General features: G+C 44.7%; 1 protein-coding gene across 2 annotated transcripts in view; it reads right to left on the reverse strand.

Moving 5' to 3' along the window:
- LOC124336079 overlaps positions 1 to 20597 on the reverse strand; it is a 43785-nt gene that overhangs the window by 3866 nt on the left and 19322 nt on the right. For both annotated transcript variants that reach the window (XM_046789708.1, XM_046789709.1), the window contains exons 4-10: positions 19408 to 19802; positions 18490 to 18706; positions 17274 to 17333; positions 16533 to 16918; positions 16200 to 16466; positions 1978 to 2164; positions 1777 to 1806 (exon numbers count right to left, since the gene is read on the reverse strand). In XM_046789708.1, coding sequence (XP_046645664.1) covers positions 1777 to 1806; positions 1978 to 2164; positions 16200 to 16466; positions 16533 to 16918; positions 17274 to 17333; positions 18490 to 18706; positions 19408 to 19802 — 1542 coding nt within the window. The remainder of the gene's footprint in view (positions 1 to 1776; positions 1807 to 1977; positions 2165 to 16199; positions 16467 to 16532; positions 16919 to 17273; positions 17334 to 18489; positions 18707 to 19407; positions 19803 to 20597) is intronic.

Here is a 20597-nt window from a genome sequence, read left to right on the forward strand (position 1 = left end):
CATTCATTATAAATTCGTATTTTCTCAAGGATTTTTATTTTTAAGGCGTGGAAAAAAAAACAATGTCAAGAAGATTGAACAGCTGATGAATCCGCCAGGCCTCTTCCATTTAAAGACATTTTTCGCTCATTCATTTCGTCCGCCTCATAAATATTATTTCACTCGCGATGATGTCATTCCATTTTCGTCCCACCCGATGTGTAGTATCATAGATAACATTTCGGATTAATGGAATGACAAACTGTGTCAAACAAAGATTCTGGCACAAAGATTTCTAGAAACTAATCGGCTTTCGTTTCTCCAGATCTAGTACAAAACTTTAGGAAAGTCGCCAACCACACTCGACCCCCTTCGTCATAAATTTCCTCTCGAGATTACATAGCCTAGCCGTCGTCCATTAGTCAAGTTGATTCCAGTTAAACGAGGGAGGAATCCTATACGGCTAAGAGTTCCACGCTCACGTCGGACGCCCCAGAGAATCCGCAGCACGTCCCATACTACTATCGGGAATGACGTCCGTGTTTGTGTGTGCGACCCGACCCATTTCCCTGCCGGGCTTCCACTACGATAAACATTTGTCGACCTGATGTTGTCGGAGAAAAAGAGAGAGAAGCCGCCCAAATGACCGAAAGACACACGTACACCAATTTCTCGGTTTGGTAGTACTATGTTTGTGCAAGTAAAAAAAAAAATTAAGAGAAAACATATGAACTTTGTAATACTTTTGGCCTCCGACACTTTTCAACCTGAGGGCTATGGTCTGGCAGTGTAATGAAAAGGATCATTTGCGATCCATCTCCATTCCACTTTGCTCCGGTGATCCCTCAAGCTCCACTTTGCTTTCTCCCTTCTTATTATTATTATTATTTACCACGGAGGTCCTCCCCCTATACACATAGCTCTCAACCGGGGAAAGGGAAAAAGTGGGCCATACGCCAATCGGCACTGTCAGAGGACGTGGCTAATAAATACAGCGGGGCCCAACTAACCTTTCTTTCTCTCTAGAGCATTCTTATATGTGTATATCCACACTTAACTACTAGACGGGGCCCTGTCGATATACATCTTCCCTTCAAACCTTTTTCTTCTCTCTTTCTCTCTCGGATGCGATCGTCTCGTTATGGCCAAGTCCCTGCACACCCCTTCGAGACATTTAGTTATGTAAGTAGCTATACGTATAGACGCTATACTAGATATATCCCGAAACGGAGAAAAAGCAAACTTTCAACTTAACCGCCATCTATACTGCAGCAGTTCTATTCGTCCTTCTTCCGTTTGCCACCACCACCAACACCACACAAAGCACACACACACACATGTTATTACAACTTTCTTTTTTTAGTGTGCGGGAGTCGATGGATCGTGTACATTTTCATTTGATGGCCACCCTTAAATATATACACTTTGTGTGCCCGGCGCTGCTGTGTGGAAACGGGGGAAAAGGTCAGCTGACAAGAGTTTGATAGCGTCGCCGGTCGCATTTTTTATGCGACTCTCTTGTGTTATATAATAACAGCAGACGACGCCATTACTGGTAGCCTACACATTCTGGACAACTTATTAGAGAGACGGACCCTCCTACTTCTTCCCAGTTTGCCTTTTTCTTTATCTTTATACGACGGTAGACTTTAAGAGGTCCGAGCGTTCTTTTTGCGACTTGATTCGATTGTTCTCACTCCAATAAAAATAAAGAACGTCCGGCTCAACTTCAAACGTCCGGCAGCTCTTAAATTTCTCGTCCCAACGAACAGCAAAAAGAAGAGAAGAAATGTGTACCTTTGTCGTAGCCACGGGTGATGAGGTTTCCTGCAAAGAGAGAGAGAGATGAAAAGAATATAATCAGAGAAAAATGAGAAAAATTGTCGGACGGACGTGATGACGGAGTGCCGGAGCGATTCAATTGGACACGCGGATGAAAAGGAGCCAAACAAAAAAAGGAGATGAGATGAGAAAGAAAGGGCAAGAATTATGACTCACTCGCTGGGATCGTCGTGCGGATGATGAAGGACGAAATCGGTGAAGATGATTTGGACGCGCTCCCGCCCGTGACCGCGGAACTCGTAATTGCAGTTCATGGAAGGCGAGTAGGCGGCCGGGTAGCCGGGCGACGTGAACGTGCCGTTCTTCTCCACGTCGCTGCGGAACAGACGATCACACGGAGAGCCTGTCGTCCAAAACACACACACACACCAAGTCATGTACAGTCGAGCGGCAATCATCAAAAAACAAAAGACGGGCGATAAGACACGAATAAGTCGAGTACCATCATTCTGTCTAACACAAATAATCACTTTATCTTTTACACAGCTAGTCTAGACATAGTCTATACATGGTTGCCACATTTCTTCCGTTGGCAGAGTGGCCCACGCTTCCGGATTTTCTACAGCTAGAAACTTCTTGCCGCAGATTGATGGATACTATTTTATTTTGATATAAAAGAGGACGTATCGGAAGGTCGATTAGATTTGGCCAACGGGGAGCGACGGAGCGCCGACATTGTAGGCGGAATTTTCGGTTGTGGGTGTAGTCACTCTGCTGGGACCCGACAAAGCAGCAGAAGTTGCGTGTTATATAATGCAGCACGAGACTGGGTAAAAGGGAGGACAAGTTCTTTTCATCTTTTGGGCGCCGTCAAAATGTCGTTACAAATCAAAACCTACAAAATGAATTTCTTTTTTTTTTTTTTTGTTGTTCAGCGCAACAACTTTTGAAACGAATTTCTATTCAAAGAGAATTTGGGCGGTCTCCTCTATCTATCTATTTTAGAGGGTATGACGTCATTTAAATTGGTTCGCTAGCTTTCAGTTCCGAGTGCCATGCACTACTAATATCCTCCAGTGTTCTCGCGAGAGTGTACCAGCATCAGCACCGGATGTTAAATCAAAGAACTAAAAAAAGTGGACAAACAAGACAGGGGACCCTCCTTCCATAAATGATGGCCAACTACATAAACTGATTAACATCCAAGATCGGATGTCTCCCCCCCCTGGAAAAAAAAACGTCAAGAGTGGAACTAGTAGACTAGACAGCTGGACATCTAAAAATACTCTCGGTCCATCCAATCGATTTCAGAATCAAAATTTAAACAAAAAAGAAAAGAAAATTGGGTCAAAGCAAAAAGCACCCCGACGCAATTGATATCGATTGGCGCAGTCTGTTTCGCGTGCAAATGAGCCACACGATAAGAATCACGAGAGAAAAATAAGTTCGTCTTTTATTTATAGGATAGCTCCTTTTCAACTTACTTAAGAGACACTTGATTGATGTCGTACATTAATTCAAGACAAAAGATCTTTTTATTTATCTTTCCTCCCGAAACAAAAAACACATACGGACGAACCGGTAATGGGGGAGAACTTCCCCCCCTTTTAGTCGCTCGGCTGATCACGACCACGCCCCAACTCCATGTCTACATCTAAAGGCACTAAATAGAAGGAGCAAGAGTCTAAGAAAAGGGAAAAAGAAGGAAACGGAAAGAAACATTTGCCCCCCAGTGGTGTACTACCCCCTCCATCCCAGTGGTAATAGCAAATACCGGAGGATTTCTGTTTGATCCGCTCGTTACACGGCGCCCAGCCTTATTCGTCTGGCGAAGAGAAGGGAAGGAAAAAGACAAAAGAGATAGAAGGCGACGACCCCTTGCTGATGTCTGCTTTAACAACAGGCCCCATAAAGTAGAGATCTATGTACACACTCCAATCAAAAAGCTCTAACCCACACACACAGAGAGAGAGAAAGAAAGGACCCACCATATGTGTGTGTGTGTATCCAATAACTTCTTCTTTATGGAGTAGTGCACGGATATCGTATTTATGTGACAACTAAAACAAACTTTCGCCATCTTTGAGGTGGGAGACTTCAACTTTTTTGTCGGGTCGCGCACAGAGTGTGGCCTTTTTATTTTTCGATCGACTGTCAATTTGATTATTCTAAAAAGGGATTTCGAGTCCTTCCCGATCATTTTGTGAACCAGATTTATCATCCGGTTGACGTGTGCGTGTGTGTCGCTCTCTATATACGCACTCGTCGAGTGCAAAGGAGATAATCAACACTGAGAGGATTGGCCGCCCCCATGGCAACCGATACGTAACAATTGAATTACGCGAGCGAGTTTCGCGCGCGGATAGGGGGGGGATAGCGGAGAAAGTGCTGGATTGTTTATGAGGGGCGTTGGTTGTTGTGACCGATCCGCTCTTGACCTCTTTTTTTTTTCTCTATCACAGTTATGATATGAACCCATGCACTAGTCAAATTTAATGCAATAGTGTCACGTTGCCACCACGACAAACACACGAAATTCTATTAAAGCAATTCCTTTCATTTCCCCCCACACACAACGCCGGTTGGTTTGTTGATGCCTAGCCACATACGCACACACACAAGTAGAACAAGGAAGACCTCAAAGTTTGCCATAAATGTACAATTCCCAAATATATAATATCTATATCTATCTGGCAAGAGTAGCAGAAGCCGCGAGAGGAGTTGGGCGGGTGATGCGGTCGTGCGTCAAGTTTGACGCAGAGCTGCCAGCCACCAGTTTTCACGAAATTCAATTTCAAGTGAAAACAAAAGACGCGCAGAAAGTGCCACAGGGGCGGATATATGTTTGCCCCACAATAGAAATAATGGCCAGCAGCTGGATATAACTCCCTGTCGACTCTAAAGACTTTCTTCATCCCAACTTTTCAGCCGGGCGGAGATGGGCTCTCTTAATAATGATAATAACAATAATAATAATAATAATATCAACACTGTATAAAAGGCCACGGAGATGAATGCAACAACAACAGAGCGGCGGCGATGGCGAATAACAAAAGAAGGGATTGTTTGTTGATTATTCCTTGGTAGTATATATAGTACTCGCTGGGGTACAAGAGAATCAAACAACAAGTTTTGGCACAAGTTTCTAGTTAGTCAAAGTTTGTGACGCTGTTGGAGGTAGGAGGAGTTTGTTGAAGCTGAATGAAGAGAGCCAGTTTTCGGTCAAAGAAGCGAAGGAATAACAAAGGATTATAAAGGGACGGGAGAATCAACGCGTGTGTGTGTTGTGTCGCCAGCAGTAATTGGGCGCCAACAGGAGAGGAGCAGAGGAAAAATAAAAAAATAACCCGACGACGACGGAGGCTGTCAATCCAGGCGACGGAAGGGAGGACGTGTCTTCTTCTCCGTCGACTGTCCTCCCTTTGAAAAAGAGCGCCATTGAGAGAGCGACGGCGTTGTAGTAGTAGTAGCACACCAGCGACAAAATCCCCATCTCTTACACGATCCTCACTCAAGTCTACCGGAGGGGGGGGGGGGGGGGGTTAGCCGGGGAAAAATAAAAAAATAAAAACTTGATGCTGGCTTCTATCTTTCGCTCCATTCATACGTCAATGGCAGCCAACTGAAGAGCTACATAATGGAATAAAGCGAGTCGAGAGCAGAGCAGAGCAGAGCAGAGCAGAGCAGAGCAGAGATGGAGTTAGTCAGGAGTCTGTCTCACAGTCGCTGGCACTCGGGCTTTTTGGAGGAGAGATCTAACTGGTTCTAAGTGAGTCCCACAAGGTAAGATTGGCGAACTCGAGAGAGTCGAGACTTAGATACAAAGGAACTGATTATTATGAACGGTCATTAGACGGGGAGCTCCTCCCGCACCAGCAGCTCGTCTAACCCAAAACACGGGGGGGCTGGAATGGAGTCGAGGCGGAACTAGACGGCGAAAAAGGTGTGGAGTAAAGTTGCAACAACCCGAGGAGGAAGAAGAAGAAGAAGAAAAAGCTTTTCTTGTTGGGGGGCTTTTGAATATATGGAGCGAAAGAGAAGAAAAAGAAAAAAGGATTCCACACACACACTGCGGATGTGCTCTCATTTTTAGCGATTGCAGCACTGCAGCACTTCAACGGAAGAGCATCTCTCGCTTCTATTCAATTCCGGTTCCGTGCACTATTGTACACCGAGACTTAGAGACTATAATCGCTGTAACTACTTTGGCAGTGGCCCACCCACACCCACCGATCAAATTGATGGCGAAATAGCGTAGTGCAGTGGTAGTACATCCAATGTTCTACATGTAAAAAAAAGTCAGCTGGATTTGAGTCTATTCAATTCCGGACCGGCTAAAAAAAAAGTCGGAGCTACTTGTTTCATCCCAGCTGCACTTGAAACAAAAAAAGAAAAATCATTGAACGAAATTTGCTCATTGAAGACAAAGTTCAAATGACAGCTTTGGGGAAAATCGTTAGACTGTTAAAAATAATAAAAAAAGGGTCGGCAAGTAGAAGAAGAGAATCCGGAATTGTATAGAGAGGTGGTGTTGCTGGAGGTGACATCAAAAGAGACTGGGAGCCCTAGCTAGCTAGCTAGAGAATCTCTCAATACATTGTATACATAGTTACACATGGAGCTTTTAATACTCTTTCATCGTTTGATGAGAGAATACGCGGGAGAAGGCGGCGGGAGTCAAAATAGATTGCGGGAGAGAGGGGAGGGGGAAGGGGCCAGCGTGCAACTGTTTCCAAAGATTTCTCTCGACTCCTGGCTCTCTGTCTCCTCCCCGCAAAAGGAGGGGAAAATCAATACACCTATATAGCTAGAAGAGTAGTATGCCACCAGCTACTAGTACTTGACGGCCCACCTTTTCTCTCTCTCCCGTACACACATACACACACACACACTGTGTTCTCTCAACGTTCGAATGGGAAGGGGAGGGGAAACAAACATACAAGTGCTGTAGGGGCTTCGGTCTAAGAGAAAAACAATTTTCTATTGGCGAGGAGGACATGCTCCTTATTTCATTTTTTTTTCCTAGGACACAATTTCTGGTTGACGGGATATGATCCGCAATTTCTTTCTCTCGCCCATCCCAAACCGCCACTATATTCGGCTGGTAATACACGAAGCAAGACAGACAAGAACTCCCTAGTGGGATTGACAACTCGACTCTTATCAAATATCTAGATCTATATATATATTTCTCTAAGCTTTATTGGTATAACCCTGGCCTATAAACCGATGGAGAGAGGTAGGGACTAGTCCTCAACTCGGCGACCGAGAAAAACCGCAGGGGAAAAAAAGAAGAAGGTTGGTTTTTGCTGGAAATTGGGGAGAGAAGAAATAAGAAAAAACAACATTATAACGATCTAACCTCTTCTCTCTGTGCTGATACTACCAGGAAGGGTGTAGGATTCAGCCATCCGTTTAGTTTTCTGGGTAGTGGGAGGGATATTATCCATCAAGTGCTGACGGTTGGTGAGTGGTTCCGAGTATTGCCAAGACCAAGACACACCCAGCCAGTAGATATATAAAATGGCTGCAGGGGGGTTGAAACTAAGGATGATTGAAAGAATGGTTTTATCAAAGTAAATAATCCAAAAGTCGTCCGCTAATATTTAATGATTTCTCAGTCTCTTGTCAAAACAGCGCTCGTTTCTTCGCCATCAAAATTCACGCCATCAAATTGCCCAACTTTTATCCCCCCCCCCCTACGATAAAATTTTCAACAAAATATCTCGAACAACAAATAAATAAACAGGATAATGTCACGTTGACTCAAACGGGATTCCTAATCCAACCGATGGAGGCGTCGTTGAACTTTTTTTTTGGCCCCCACCAACCCTCCCCGACAAAAAATTCCCAATCGAATTAGTTGAATATATAAAACAACAGTCCTCACATCGAGAAGTTGTCAGCGTATTTATAACGCAGAGAGAAGCTTAGGCAACGTTTTAAATTCAATTACACGCACGCCAAAAAATAAAAACAAGCAACTCGGAATCAATTAAAAAACGAATAAGAAGTGAATGGGAGGAAAGAAGCCTTACAAGTTTTTATTTTTTCCATGCACGGACGATGAAAGCGAAAAAAGTTTGCGCGGATCACCAGTTCTTTTTTACTTATTTTTTGAATTTGGCGGGGAATAACTTTTATACTCGGTTTGCGGTGAGAGCACTTGAATCAAAACTCTAGACGAAGAGTAACTTTATGTATAGATTCCCATTGGCATTCGAACCCGTTTGCGTCAATGCCGAACGGTGTAACACGGACCGGAGCAGTAGTAGCCTAAGGTGAACCAATAAGCAAGTAAACCGAATTGCTTCCAGGGGCTCCTTAAAGGTATAAAAGAAATAAGTAAGAAACAAAAATGTCTTGGTTCAAATTGAAAATATTACGGGCCGATTTGATCATCAGAAATTGATCTAGTCTATTTTTACTAGGGATATAGGAGCCAGAGGGCTATTGGGGAAAAAGTGCTCCTGCCAGGAGCTCCTCCTACATAAAAAAGGAGTCTGGAAGGAAAAAAGTGACAAAAAAGTGGCGAGATCTATTGAAGTCTCTCGGCTATACACGTCAAGTGCCCAGTAACTTGAACCAATTGATGGCGTAGGAGCCAGGAGGAGCCGGAGCCTCGTCGTACTGCCACTCGTTGGATTCGCTCGACTTTTGGTCTGTGTTATTGTTATTATTATCTGATGTGTCCAGGCGCTGAGCTGGACAATAAGAGCGCCTCCTCCGCCTTTTTGCTGAATCTCCCTCGTATTTCAAGTGGCGACGTTGTCCGATCGTTGGATATTACGCCTGGCCAGCAATAATACGACCGTGTCACCTAATATTGCGGATCGGGCGCTAGCTCTGTCCTATTTTTACAACTAGTACAATTCCAATTGGCGGTCGGGAGCGGTGGCCCGGTTGGCATCAAACGTCTTGGTCGTCATGGAGACTCGTCAGACGCGGGGTTAGATTCTTTGTGCGACTATAGCGGTGGTGGGTGATTGCCCTGGCGGCTTATATAGACTAGTAAAGAGAAAGTTTCCCCTGTATACGAGAGCTGCTGCTGCTACTGCTGCTGTTGACGTCTATAATTACCAATCTTGCGCTGGACGGACGGATCGTGACGACACACAAAACACGCGCCGCGACGCCCGGATTACCATCATGTCACGGCTGTCGGATTTCTTTTGACTAAAAAGCAGCCAGCCATCCAGCCATCCAGCCAGGGATCGTTGGGTTAGGAAGACGGAAGGAAAAAAGAAAAAGAAAAGGCCAAAGTCTTTTATTTCGACATTCTTTTGTTTCTTTTCATTGCCGTTTCTCTTTTGATTTCCGGAAGAAACTAAAAGAGAAGGCGCGAAATTTCAAAATGTCTTTCATTCGCTTCCAATCTGGCGTGAAATTCCTTATCGATTCGCTCACGATTGGATTTCTAATATTTCAATCATGATGAACCAAATAAAAAGAGAAAGAGTACGAATGGGAGGAGGGAGATCTCCCAGGGGGGAGTGGGTGGACCCGAAATCCATCCGATATGACGACGGTGATGATATCATCATCATTAAACGAACTGACGTGGCGTGAAACGACCCTTCTTCTTCTTCTTCTTCTTTCATTTTTCCATTCTTTTCTTCCCATCTCTTTTGTGGGTTTTCTTGTCATTATTATTGGATTTCGGTGCGGACAATACGGGCCGGCGACGCTCAGTGACAAGACACCAGCCCATCAAGCGCAATGCGATACATTCAAATAGCTCACACATGTTAAGCATTTGGGCACTTGAATTTGTTCTATTGTTTTTTTGAGGGGGAGAGTCAGAGAAATGCCGTGAACCGTGAAGTCACAGGGAAAAAATGTGATGACGTCAAAGGCTGCAGCACCACAATAATAAGGTGACTATATACACACAAAATACACACTATGACTCTGCATGTAGCATGTATCGATAAGCCCCGGCGTGACTGCGCGGCCAATAATTCAATAATTTGATTAGAACCGTCGGCCAGTCAATAACTTGGACGACGGTATCAACAACAAACAGCGGGGATTTTTTTGAAAAAAAAAAAGACAAAGATAATTGGTTTAATACCTCCGCGTCTAGAAGATGATTTGGCCACGGAAGCGGCCAAATGGCCGGCGGGGAAGAGAAGGACTAGAAGAAAATAATTAGCGCTGATGGTGAACGATGACACCCACATTTTCCTCATGGTTCTTATTAGTCTGATTGAACAAACACGATTGTTCAATCAGCTCTCGTCTCTTTGATCCGTCAAAAGTTTGATTTTGAAACAACAAAAAAACAGACAACAATAGCGCGCGCGGGAGATTCGATCTCGATAAATTTGGGCGCCAAATTCAAAATCAAGAAGAGAAACAACCGAAAAAAAGCACGGAACGTTTTTGAAGGAATGTGTTTAAGAGATTCTAAACGAGTTCGGCAATGCCCTGACGGTTGATTCAATCTGTAAACCAAAAATGATTTGATTTTGTTTCCTTTTTCCACAAGTAAAATTTGTGGGGAGAGGTTGAAAACGCGGCACTTTTTGAATTAAAGTGAGAGATGCTCTTGGGTCGGCGGCTCGGCACCAAATGGAAAATCCCGGCTCATTCGCCCGGCTTTTCTACCACTATATATACGTGCATGTTTGCGTTCTCTCTGTAGCACACAGGAGCGTCGTGGCGCGCGCGCGCGATCTCTTATTATTTTACTTTATACACTTTATTGCCGCCACGAAGAACTGTTTCAAACATATTCTTTTTCTAAAAAGTACAGTTATTATTTCAGTTTTTCATTTCAACAAAAGTGTCAGTGTCAAGTGTTAACTTCGGACGTTAAATTGTGAACAAATCTAATCGGCCAATTGGATAATAGATATCATTTCATCTACCAATGAAATTTTCAATATCCATCTGGATTTATGTGACCTTAACTGGACTGGAGGGACCCGGACCCCGACCAGTATTTCAACTTTAAGTGCGGCAAAGGTGAAATAGTACGGGCGTTGAAAGTGGAGCTGCTGGACAGAGCAGAAGTGATTATTGATGGGTTGCGGAAGTGAACAAGTACCTTGAGCCAGAACTGGACGGGAATAAGGGACTATACTAGGCCATTACTTGGCGACGACGCCGGCTGGATGTGTCAAGTTTTGGGCCGCGGACAGAGTTTCAAACTTGACTCTTTACGATTTGAAAAAGAAGAAAATATACGTGTCAGACTTCCTTCCCCCCTAACGGAGTATCAAATATACAGCAGAGAGTGCTGCTGTCAGACCCAATAAATAAAAGAAAAGACAAATAATGGAAAAGGAAAAATAGGAAAAGAAAGAATATATAGGATACAGTTGGCAGTAGAGCGCGTCTATGAACCAACTAACCACTCGACTCTCTCTCTCTCTTTATAAACTGGACATCTTTTTTCTTTCCATTTGGGGTGGGGTCCGCCCGTCCAGGATTTTTGGGAGCCCTTGATTGTATTGTCATTCCAAAAGGAGGCCGGACAAAAATGGTTCTGGGTATATATACAAAAGTAAACAACAACCGGGAGAAGAAAATAAGAAAAGAATAAAAAATGGGAGGAGAAGCTTCTGCTGCTGCTGCCATCCAGCAAATACAAAAGAGGCTAAACAAAAAACCAAAAATAAAAGAAAGAACATTAGCCGGCCCTTTCTCTCTCTCGTCCAGCAAAAGAGGATAGTTTTGGGGGGGTATATATATATATATGTGTATATAAGGCTTGGTCAGCATTAGCACGCTCGCGGGATTCGACGGTCCGAGAAAATATATATAAGAGAGAGAGAGGGGGGACCACTGTTGTGTATGTGTGTCGAGAGATAGGAAGACAGTCCCTCGGCGGCTGATGAACGTGACACGCACGCAACTCTTATTTCCTTTGCAGAATGTTATATCAAACAAAAAGCCAAACAACTCCCGAAAAAAAGAAAAAGAGAGTCGTCCAGCAACTGTTTTTAGCTGCTTTTTGTTTCTCTTTTTAGGAGATTTATAATATAGAACAGAAGCACAAGCCGCAAATAAATATATACACACATAGTAGTCGTCGGGGTCTAATTAGTTTCTTTTCTTTTTGGGGTTCTCTCCCGGTGTTTTCCAGGTGTGTAGCGTAGGTCACGCTATTCCACGTGTCCGTGTGTCATTTAGACTCGACAACGGGCTGGGATGGCGTGTCAAAGACATTGGTAAATCCGCCATTGACCTCACATACACACATCTAATTATACGACGATGTATATAGATGGGGGTAGTATGTGTACACAGACAAAGGAGGGGAAATATGACCGCTAAATATTTTATCTTGCCGGCAATCACTTAGGACACGGTGAACTCTTTTGATGTTTTTCTTTTTTTCTTTTTGGGTTTGTGTGGACGAACGAAGAGGGAGAAGATAAAGCGAAAATGATAAAATATCCCAAAAGTTTTCAGCTCTGATTTTTCATTTCAGAGAAAGGAACAACCGAAAATAAAGAGCCAAAAACCCAACGAACCGTGACATCTCGCTTTATTATTCTCCTAGAACGCATTGAGAGATACATAGCATATATATATTATTATATACAATGTATCTAATAGCAACCGACTTTATGGCAGCGAATCCGACAAACAGCATTCGTTAACTTTTCGCTCTTAATCTCATTTGGAAGAAAAAGAAAATGTCTGTCATCATTTTTCTTTTGGCTTGGATTCACATCCATACGGAGGAAAAAAGGAGAAGCAAAAAAATTTCTATAATTGATCCGACGAATTGGATAGGAAAGAGAAGAAGAAAAAAGGAAATCTTTTCTCCGACTTGACTTTGGGAATGTCTTGCAGAGTCTTTACTATTTGCCTAATGAAGCGTATTATTATTGTGCGACTCTCCGGTGGCAGGGGCGGAGGTATTCCGGGCGGAACATTTCGGAGGAGCTCCTATTCACATACATTATGTATTTAGATTCAATGCCAAAATTCATTAATTCCAAGGAGAATCGAGCCTCATCAAGAAGGAAGAGGCGGAATAATCCGCCAGAGAGAACGAGGACTTTTCATTTTATATGTCCATTGAACGGGCCGGGAGTTAGACCATAGACCCATCCGAAATTCGGGATGGGCTCGATTTTCAATCGATGATTACGGACGTCAGACCCGCGCGCGGGTGGGTCTACTAGACCCTCATCTCTAGCTCTCTCTCTGTTTTCGTCCAGCCCTTTTTTTTTTACCTGATCAATAATTGAATGATTGGGTCGGGTTTGCGCGTCATCACGTTCCCCCCTTATCGCCCATTCGTGAGGGCCCTTCTTAATAGACCCCCGTTTATTCTTAATGAACGTGTCAGCGCCAGCCCCCCCTCATCATCTTAACCTCTAGGCGACAAAAAAAAAAAAAAAATGAATAAACAATTTGCCAAAGAAAATAAGTTGGCCATAGCACAAGGCCAAAAAACTAGCGCAAGTTTTCTTTCTGTCTCGGGTACGAACACACACGCAGTAGGCGTAGGTGTGCACATACAAACACCTTGTCTATATCTTCTTGAGACACACACACACAGAGTTACACAATGAAGCGCTTATTTCGTCGTCATTTCCTTTTGTACGGGCGACAACAACAACAAAGTCGTCCCGGCGGTGACAAAATTGAGACCAGCAATCGAGTCATCTTTTTATCAACGACGGAAATCAAACATCTTTTCATCGGCTCCTCCCCGTACTTCACCCACTCCACCCCGTTGCTGTGAGACGCTATTTTTTTTGTTTGTTGTCATCTTCGTCTAACAACCCACCCACTTTCAAAAATATTAAAGTTGATGGCATTTATTAAGTATAAGCCAACAAAAGTCAAGAGAGTTTGGCGCTGGAGCTTGTTCAAAAGTTGCGCCATATACTATAATAATATAAAACAAAGTTTTTGGCAAAAGCGAAAATTCAAATTCAAAGATCCGACCGATCGAAAGAGACGTCAGGCGAATGCTAAGGAGGACATCCAAAATAGAAGAACAAGAGTCTCTCTCCTCTCTCTTTCAAGCAAACAAAAAAAGAAGATAGAGCTGAGCGAGGGGGGACATGTCGGATCAGCTTGGCAGGACAACAACAAACCGAAACAACTTATTGGAAAGGTTATAGCTCCGGCGACTGGGAGGCAAAAGACAGGCGACATGGCGTGCAATGATGGGTCCGCCAGCTTACACATCCGCTGGATGTCATATTCCATGTAACGTCCACTAAACAACCAGCAGCACGCGGGAGAGGGGATCAAAAAAGATATCGGTGGGGGACCGGCCCTTATAGACGTTATTATCATCCTTACCCCCACCAACGACGACGACAGTCTGGACACACAGTGATGAGGGAATACTAGCGTATACAACTTAATTGACTTTAAGAATATTATTTATAGAAATGTGTTTGTTTGGGTGGGAGATTCTTGTTAGTTTATTATTAGCCCTTTATAAACTTGGTAGAAATTGAGATGTCAATGTTTCAAAAGTTGAACGTCTAAAGGATATAGAGGCCTGTCTATTATTCCACGCCGACTGGGCTGGAAATATTTTCAAGTTTTGCGGGGGGATATGACATATGGATCACAGATTTCAGGTTACTGTGTAGTAGTAGTCGAGTCAGTAATTGGCTTTTTGTACGCTGTGGCCTGTGGGGCCTGGCCGAGTTATCTATGCACAGACGACATATCGCAAGAGTTTTCAAAAGGTCTCGTTTTCTCCCTCCCCACAACCGAGTTGAAACTTTCGATTTGAGTCGGTTCGAAATGTGAACGCCCTGTCGATCCCGTCGGTATCGCATTTACTGCCCCGGCCTTTCCACACACACCCACCCACAGGATTGGTAGTCGACTCCCACCCAAGTTTTGGCTATTTCTTTTTCTAAGGACGGAGAGAGAGATACACTGTATGAAATTCATCCGCAGAGTTGTTACGCCGTAATAATATTCGACCTGGAACCGAAGAGGAAATTGTCCAAGCCACTTGATACCTCACGAGGAAATTGTCAAAAAAAAAGGGGAAAAACTGGTCATTTCAATCGGAACATATTCTCAATGTATCGATCGGATTTGATCGATCAGGTTAATATCAATAGTCATACACAGGAGCTAACATTTCAGGACTTTACAAATCTCCTCGAATAAGAAATAAAAAAGCGAAACTCGAATTTTTGATCGAAAAAAAGTCAAAGCTAATAAATAAAGATAAGAGCTGACTTGATATTGCCAAAATCATAATATCCTCAGCAACTGGGGAAAAAAGAAAGAGGCAACGTGATTTGATTCCATATATTTCAATGTCCCCACCCCTCTCTATCCCGCCAAATAAATACATAAACATCCAGTCCCCATCTGGCTCCTCGATCCAGGAAGCTTCGGGTTGGGCGACCCTTCTGGTGTCGACGAGGTCATATATTTTTATTATATACGAGCGCTTTTATCGCACAACACAAACGCTTGATTCCTTCTTCAAGACTTTCTCCTCGATCCTTGCGTATTTCATATTCTCACGCGTTTCGACAGCCTCCACCAGTTGAAAATTTATCGAAATTTCCGCTATTTTTTTTTAAATATCCGGTCAGTTTGTTTGTGTTTTGTTTTTTTTCAATTTCCCCTTTCGGCGTTTAAAACTTGGCGGGTAGATTCAAAACGGGCGATTGTTGTACACAGGGATTTCTGACCCAAGTGCTCGATAATACAATAGTACAACTACAACTACTACTACCGCTCTGAGCTCTTTATGCTATTTTGATGTGGGGCAAGCAATAAGCGGGAAACGCCAGCGACGCCACCCGAAGCGTTTGATAATATTCCGCCGACGTCATCATCATCATCATCATCATCGGGCGAATAATAATTGAATCGCTGGCGCGCGCTAGATCTTTCCCCTCTCTCTTCTCTAGTAGTAGCGCGTATTGGTTGGGTGGGGCTGGAAATCGGGTCTTGTAATCAACTGCCGACAGCAAATAAAACGCGGAAGAGAAAGGGAATAAAGACCAAATAATAAAAAAGGGCAAATCAAAAGGGAAGAATGGAGTGGGGAGAACATTTAGGCTAGCCGCCAACAACCATTTGCAAAGGGATCCCTTTTTCTTCCTTTTCTTTTTTGATCAGAATACAAGATCGTTCTGCGGCACTGAATAAATGGAGAAGACATATAGAGCTCAGACGGATCTATTTTGTTCCGAGGGGGAGAGCAATCAATACGTCGTAAATAGAAAAAGCTGGAGAGATATCATCATTCCCTTCCTGTTGTTACAGATTACGCAATATAGCCAACCGAGATGCAACCGAGTCATTATTGTCCGAGGCCAATATAAACGAGGGGGCGTGGACCGCAAATTTGTTGTTGTTTCTGAGCGGCGGCTTTTCATTAAGAGCCTCATTTATTTCCGTGCGCAGAGATAATGGCGCGCGCCAAAAGACCCGCTAATTTCAAACAAGAGAAAAAAGAACAAATTCTTTCTTACTTGAGTTGGTATCCAAGCCGAGATTGGACTGGTTGTCGCTGCTGTCCGTCGTCACGCCCGTAATTGGCGGCGATTTCGTCGTTTTCGACGGGGTAATTGTCGTTGATTTGGCCGTCGTCGGTTGTGTTGTTGTTGGTGTTGTTGTTGGAGTTCTTGTAGTTGTTGTTGTCGGCCGTGTCGACGCCGTCTGAGCCGCCCTCCGGATCGATGGCGTCGTTGTGGTGTTAATCGGCCGGCTTAGAGTTATCGTCCTGGACGTCGTTGGAACTGTCGGATCCCAATTGAAAATGTTTGATTGTGCCGATGCGGAAATGAAATGAATTGGATTTTTACTTGTCCGCCGTCTGGTGGTGGTGCTGGACGGAGTTGTCGACACGACGATAGGCGTCGCTGTGATCAGGGCCGGCAAAGTGGACGGTGCCGTGACACCTGGCGGATCGACCATCAAATCGTCTTCCTCCTCTTCCATGTCCTCGTCGTCGTCGTCGATGATGTCGTCCTCCTCATCTGAGCCCCTGGCGGCCGGAAGGAAATTGTAACGGGCCTCGAACCCCTCGAACGTGTGCTCCGACGAATTCGACGAGTAGAACTCGACCAGGAGCGAAGGCGACGACGACCAGATCTCGGCGTGGTGGATCACTCCGCACAGGTGAGCGATCACCGGCGATTGGACGTCGCCGCCGTCGTAGACTTTAACGCCATCTTCGCTCCACAGGCAACTGTCAAGAAAAGGGAGTTGAGAAAATGGCGTGACTGGGTACGACATCTAGCGGTACACGGAAGAAACCCGACAGGATCGATCCTTCCACCCCGGACTGGAACGTGTCGCCATCTATGAAGCTTCCGGAGCACCTGAAACAACAACTGTACGTGGGAGCTAACCCCCCAACCCTCCCACTCCTACACACATCCGGAATCTTCTTCTTCTTAGAAATACTTTGATATTTGCGGAGCGAACATATTTAAGGGCGTCCCTTCACTGATCGGATGACAGGATAACAAAGAAATTCAGAAATAGAAAAGGGGCGAACACACAGGAAAAATGGAAGAAGGCGAGGATTAATTAATGAATACCTGACGTCTTCGTCGCCCAGGATGAGTTTCTCAAAGTGAATCTTGACTCGCTCCTGGTACCTGAAAAATAATCAGACAATCGACACACAAGTTAATTCGTTGGTTATAAGTGAGTGAACGAGAACAGCTACTGAGAAAAACGAACCGTTTCCTTTTCAAATTTCTTAAATGCCAACAAATGAAAAAAGAAAAGAAAGAAAAGAAATATCTTCGTTTGATTTCGGAGAATCCTAATTTCAAACATCTCCCGAGGATATCTGATTCCTTCCCCCCTCAGGCGTGGAATAGTTAGTCCCTTTTCCCCCCTGTCTAAATACTATACGCCGACAAGGAATGAGATTAATCAAATGGAAATAAAGTCACATGATTACATCTTGGGTAATAATTGACTTAATTAGCCGCTCCCCATACACAAAAAGAATCGAACAAGCCGTATATCGGTCCAATAGTGGGAGGGAGGAAGGAAGGATTTCCCCCCTGGCTTTCGCCATATCATCATCATCATCATCATCATCAGTTACTAATGAAGAAAATGAAGACGGCTCCCAAACTATTGTCTGGAATAAAGAACCTATGATGATGTCAGGTTATTATCGTGACTAATAATTATCCCAAAAGGGATATACTATCCGGGCGACATTGTATACACTACACACACACCGCTTCCTTCTACCAACTGGGAAGATGGAAACAGCTGATGCTCCTGCAGCTCTTGCTCCTAGGCGACACATGGTTCTCTAATGGCAATCAAAATGCGGGGACTGTATAACCTTCCCCCCTCACGACGTAACATCTAGAAAAAAGGGGGAAATAAAAAAACCCTCCCGGGAAAGGCTTTTTATCCATACCCCCCCTAAGAAAGGATACACACACAACTGGGTGCGTCTAGAATTGCTGCCAGGGGTTCGTTGTCTCGGCCTCGTTACCCGTTGTCAGATCGAATGATCGTTATCAACTCTGGTTGATATCAATCAATAAATGCGCCGACGGCTCCTAGGCGGCGGCGGCATAGATTTTTTTGTCCTGCCCGTCAGCCGCTGGAAAAATCAACGTCAAAATTTCTCCGGCCTGGCAGCTTCCAGATTTTTGCGTCACCCGTGGCAACGGGCTGCATTTTAATCGAGTGATGTTGGCTGTGTGTGTGTTGCTAGTCGCTATAAAGCTAGGAGCGCATACAGCCCGTCACGGGGCAAATTCGGCAACATCATTATTTTACCTTCCGTAGAAATGATAGAGACATCTGGAGCGGGCAGGGTACAGCGACGGATACAACGGCGAATAGAATTTGTTGGCTGGTTGTTGCTGCTGTTGCTGCTGTTGATTGTTGTGACGGCTCACGGCGCTACTGCCGCCAGACACGCCTCCGCCGATACTGATGAATTGATAATCGCAAGTACTCCCGGCAATTCTCTGCCCATCCGACCTGAATTTACCTGTTGATGCAACAAACAAAAAAAAAGGATAAAAGTTTGAGCTCTCCAAATAAAAAAGAAAATAAACAAAAAAAAATCCCGCACAAAGTTTCCAGCCCAGGGAGGAGAGAACAAACGATCCAGGATTCAGGACAGCAACATCCCTTGTCGTGGATGTTTAATATCTAAACTAGTACTAGTCTGAGCGCTCTCTCTACGCACACAACTTGGGCGACGGTCGGGCTGGGCCAAAAGGAAGGTATCTATCCAGCACACACACACACACAATAAAGGTCTTTTGGTCCTCCTGACGGGGTCCGTACTATATACACCTTTTGGTGCACCGGACCCTTTTGTCAACGCGGGTGGGGGTATGGGGGCGCCCAGGAGTTTTAGAGGCTAAGTCGAGTTCGTTAGCGAATAAGAGAGAACTGGCAGCTGGGCTAAAGTTGAAGCAAAGTCGATGTTAGACTGACGGACGAAGCGATCAAACTCGTCGACATTTTCGCCCAAACTTGCCAGTGTGCCCAGGAACCAGGAGTGATCGATAGAACCCAGGAGAGAGGAAAACTTGACGGCCCTTTTTATTTTAATGGGAGAGAGAAAACATTTGCCCAGTCGTTTCTTTTTTCCAGTAAGTTTCATCTTTGCAGATGTGTGAAAGATTGAAGAGCGGATGGAACCTGGAGGGAAAACAGATTGAGTGCAAAACGACGTCCTACTTTTGCGGATGAATCGGTAAGTGCCCTTGAAACCGTAGGGTCCGAGGCTGCTGCTGTTGGTGTTGCCGTTGGCGGCGGAAGACCAAAAAGTCGAGCCGTCGCCATGGTGGTCGGCGGTTGGCGACGTTATAATCCCGTGTTGTTGTTGCTGCTGTTGATTGGCCGTGACGGCTGGCGCCGCTATTACGCCCGGCTGGCTCGGTGGTCGTCTGCTCCCAGTGTGGAAGGCCAGCACCAAAGTGGATTTGGCGCTGTAGTAGCGCAGCGGAGTGTTGCCGTAGCGGCCCGATCGCTTGGCCGGCATCGAACAAACTCGGCCGTTGGACGGCGTCCGCTCGTTGACTTCGCCCCGGTCCAGGTGCAAATACAACGACAAATGATCACCATCTCCGCACCTGAAGAAACAAAAGAAAAACACCAATAAATCAATAAATCAATCTCGTGAAAAAAAGTAAAAAAGCCAAAAAAAAAGTTTTTTTGTTTTCTTTTGGCCAGGGGGAGTCCAGGGGAGTTCCCCTGGAGTCATCTCAAATGGTGCAAATGGCGGATCTGAAAGCCCACTATTTTTTTCTTTTTTGGGTTTTCTATTACTCCCCCGGAAAGAAAGTTTGGCACAAGCCAATAAAAACACGCAAACAACGAGCCGAATCAGCACACACACACACACACTGGGCGCTCCAGTTGCAATCAACAACAACAAGTGCTGCCACCGCTGGGAACCAGGAACTTTTTCTACTTCTTTCTCTTCTTCCAAGGCATCGAATCCTTTAGATCGCCCGACAAAACGATCGCCGCTCGTTCATCCCGCCCACGTCGCACAAAGTTTTCCGTCCTCATTCATCTGGCCCAAGCGACTGTAATAATCTTTCATATTGTGAATGCCAGCGACCCACTCCGACCGGAAGAGTCCCCTCAGACATTCCCCGTCGTTTCCTCGACATCCCCAGCAGCCAACGTCATTTGATATTATAGATTTGACCTGCTATCAAATAGTACACCGTAGGACACAATCGACCCGGCGACAAGAAACGTGTACTATCTTCCTCTCCATCACTTTTGTGTTTATCAAAATTGACACTCGACCGGGTGGTTGGGGAGGAGAGTCCCGGGTCCCCGTGTTTCCCGTTCAGTAATAATAATCCCGTCCAGCAGACACGACACTCTCTCTCTCCCTTATGCGGTCTGGTATC

This window comes from Daphnia pulicaria, chromosome 4 (genome assembly GCF_021234035.1).
Source record: "Daphnia pulicaria isolate SC F1-1A chromosome 4, SC_F0-13Bv2, whole genome shotgun sequence".
In the NCBI taxonomy this organism is placed as follows: Eukaryota; Metazoa; Arthropoda; class Branchiopoda; order Diplostraca; family Daphniidae; genus Daphnia; species Daphnia pulicaria.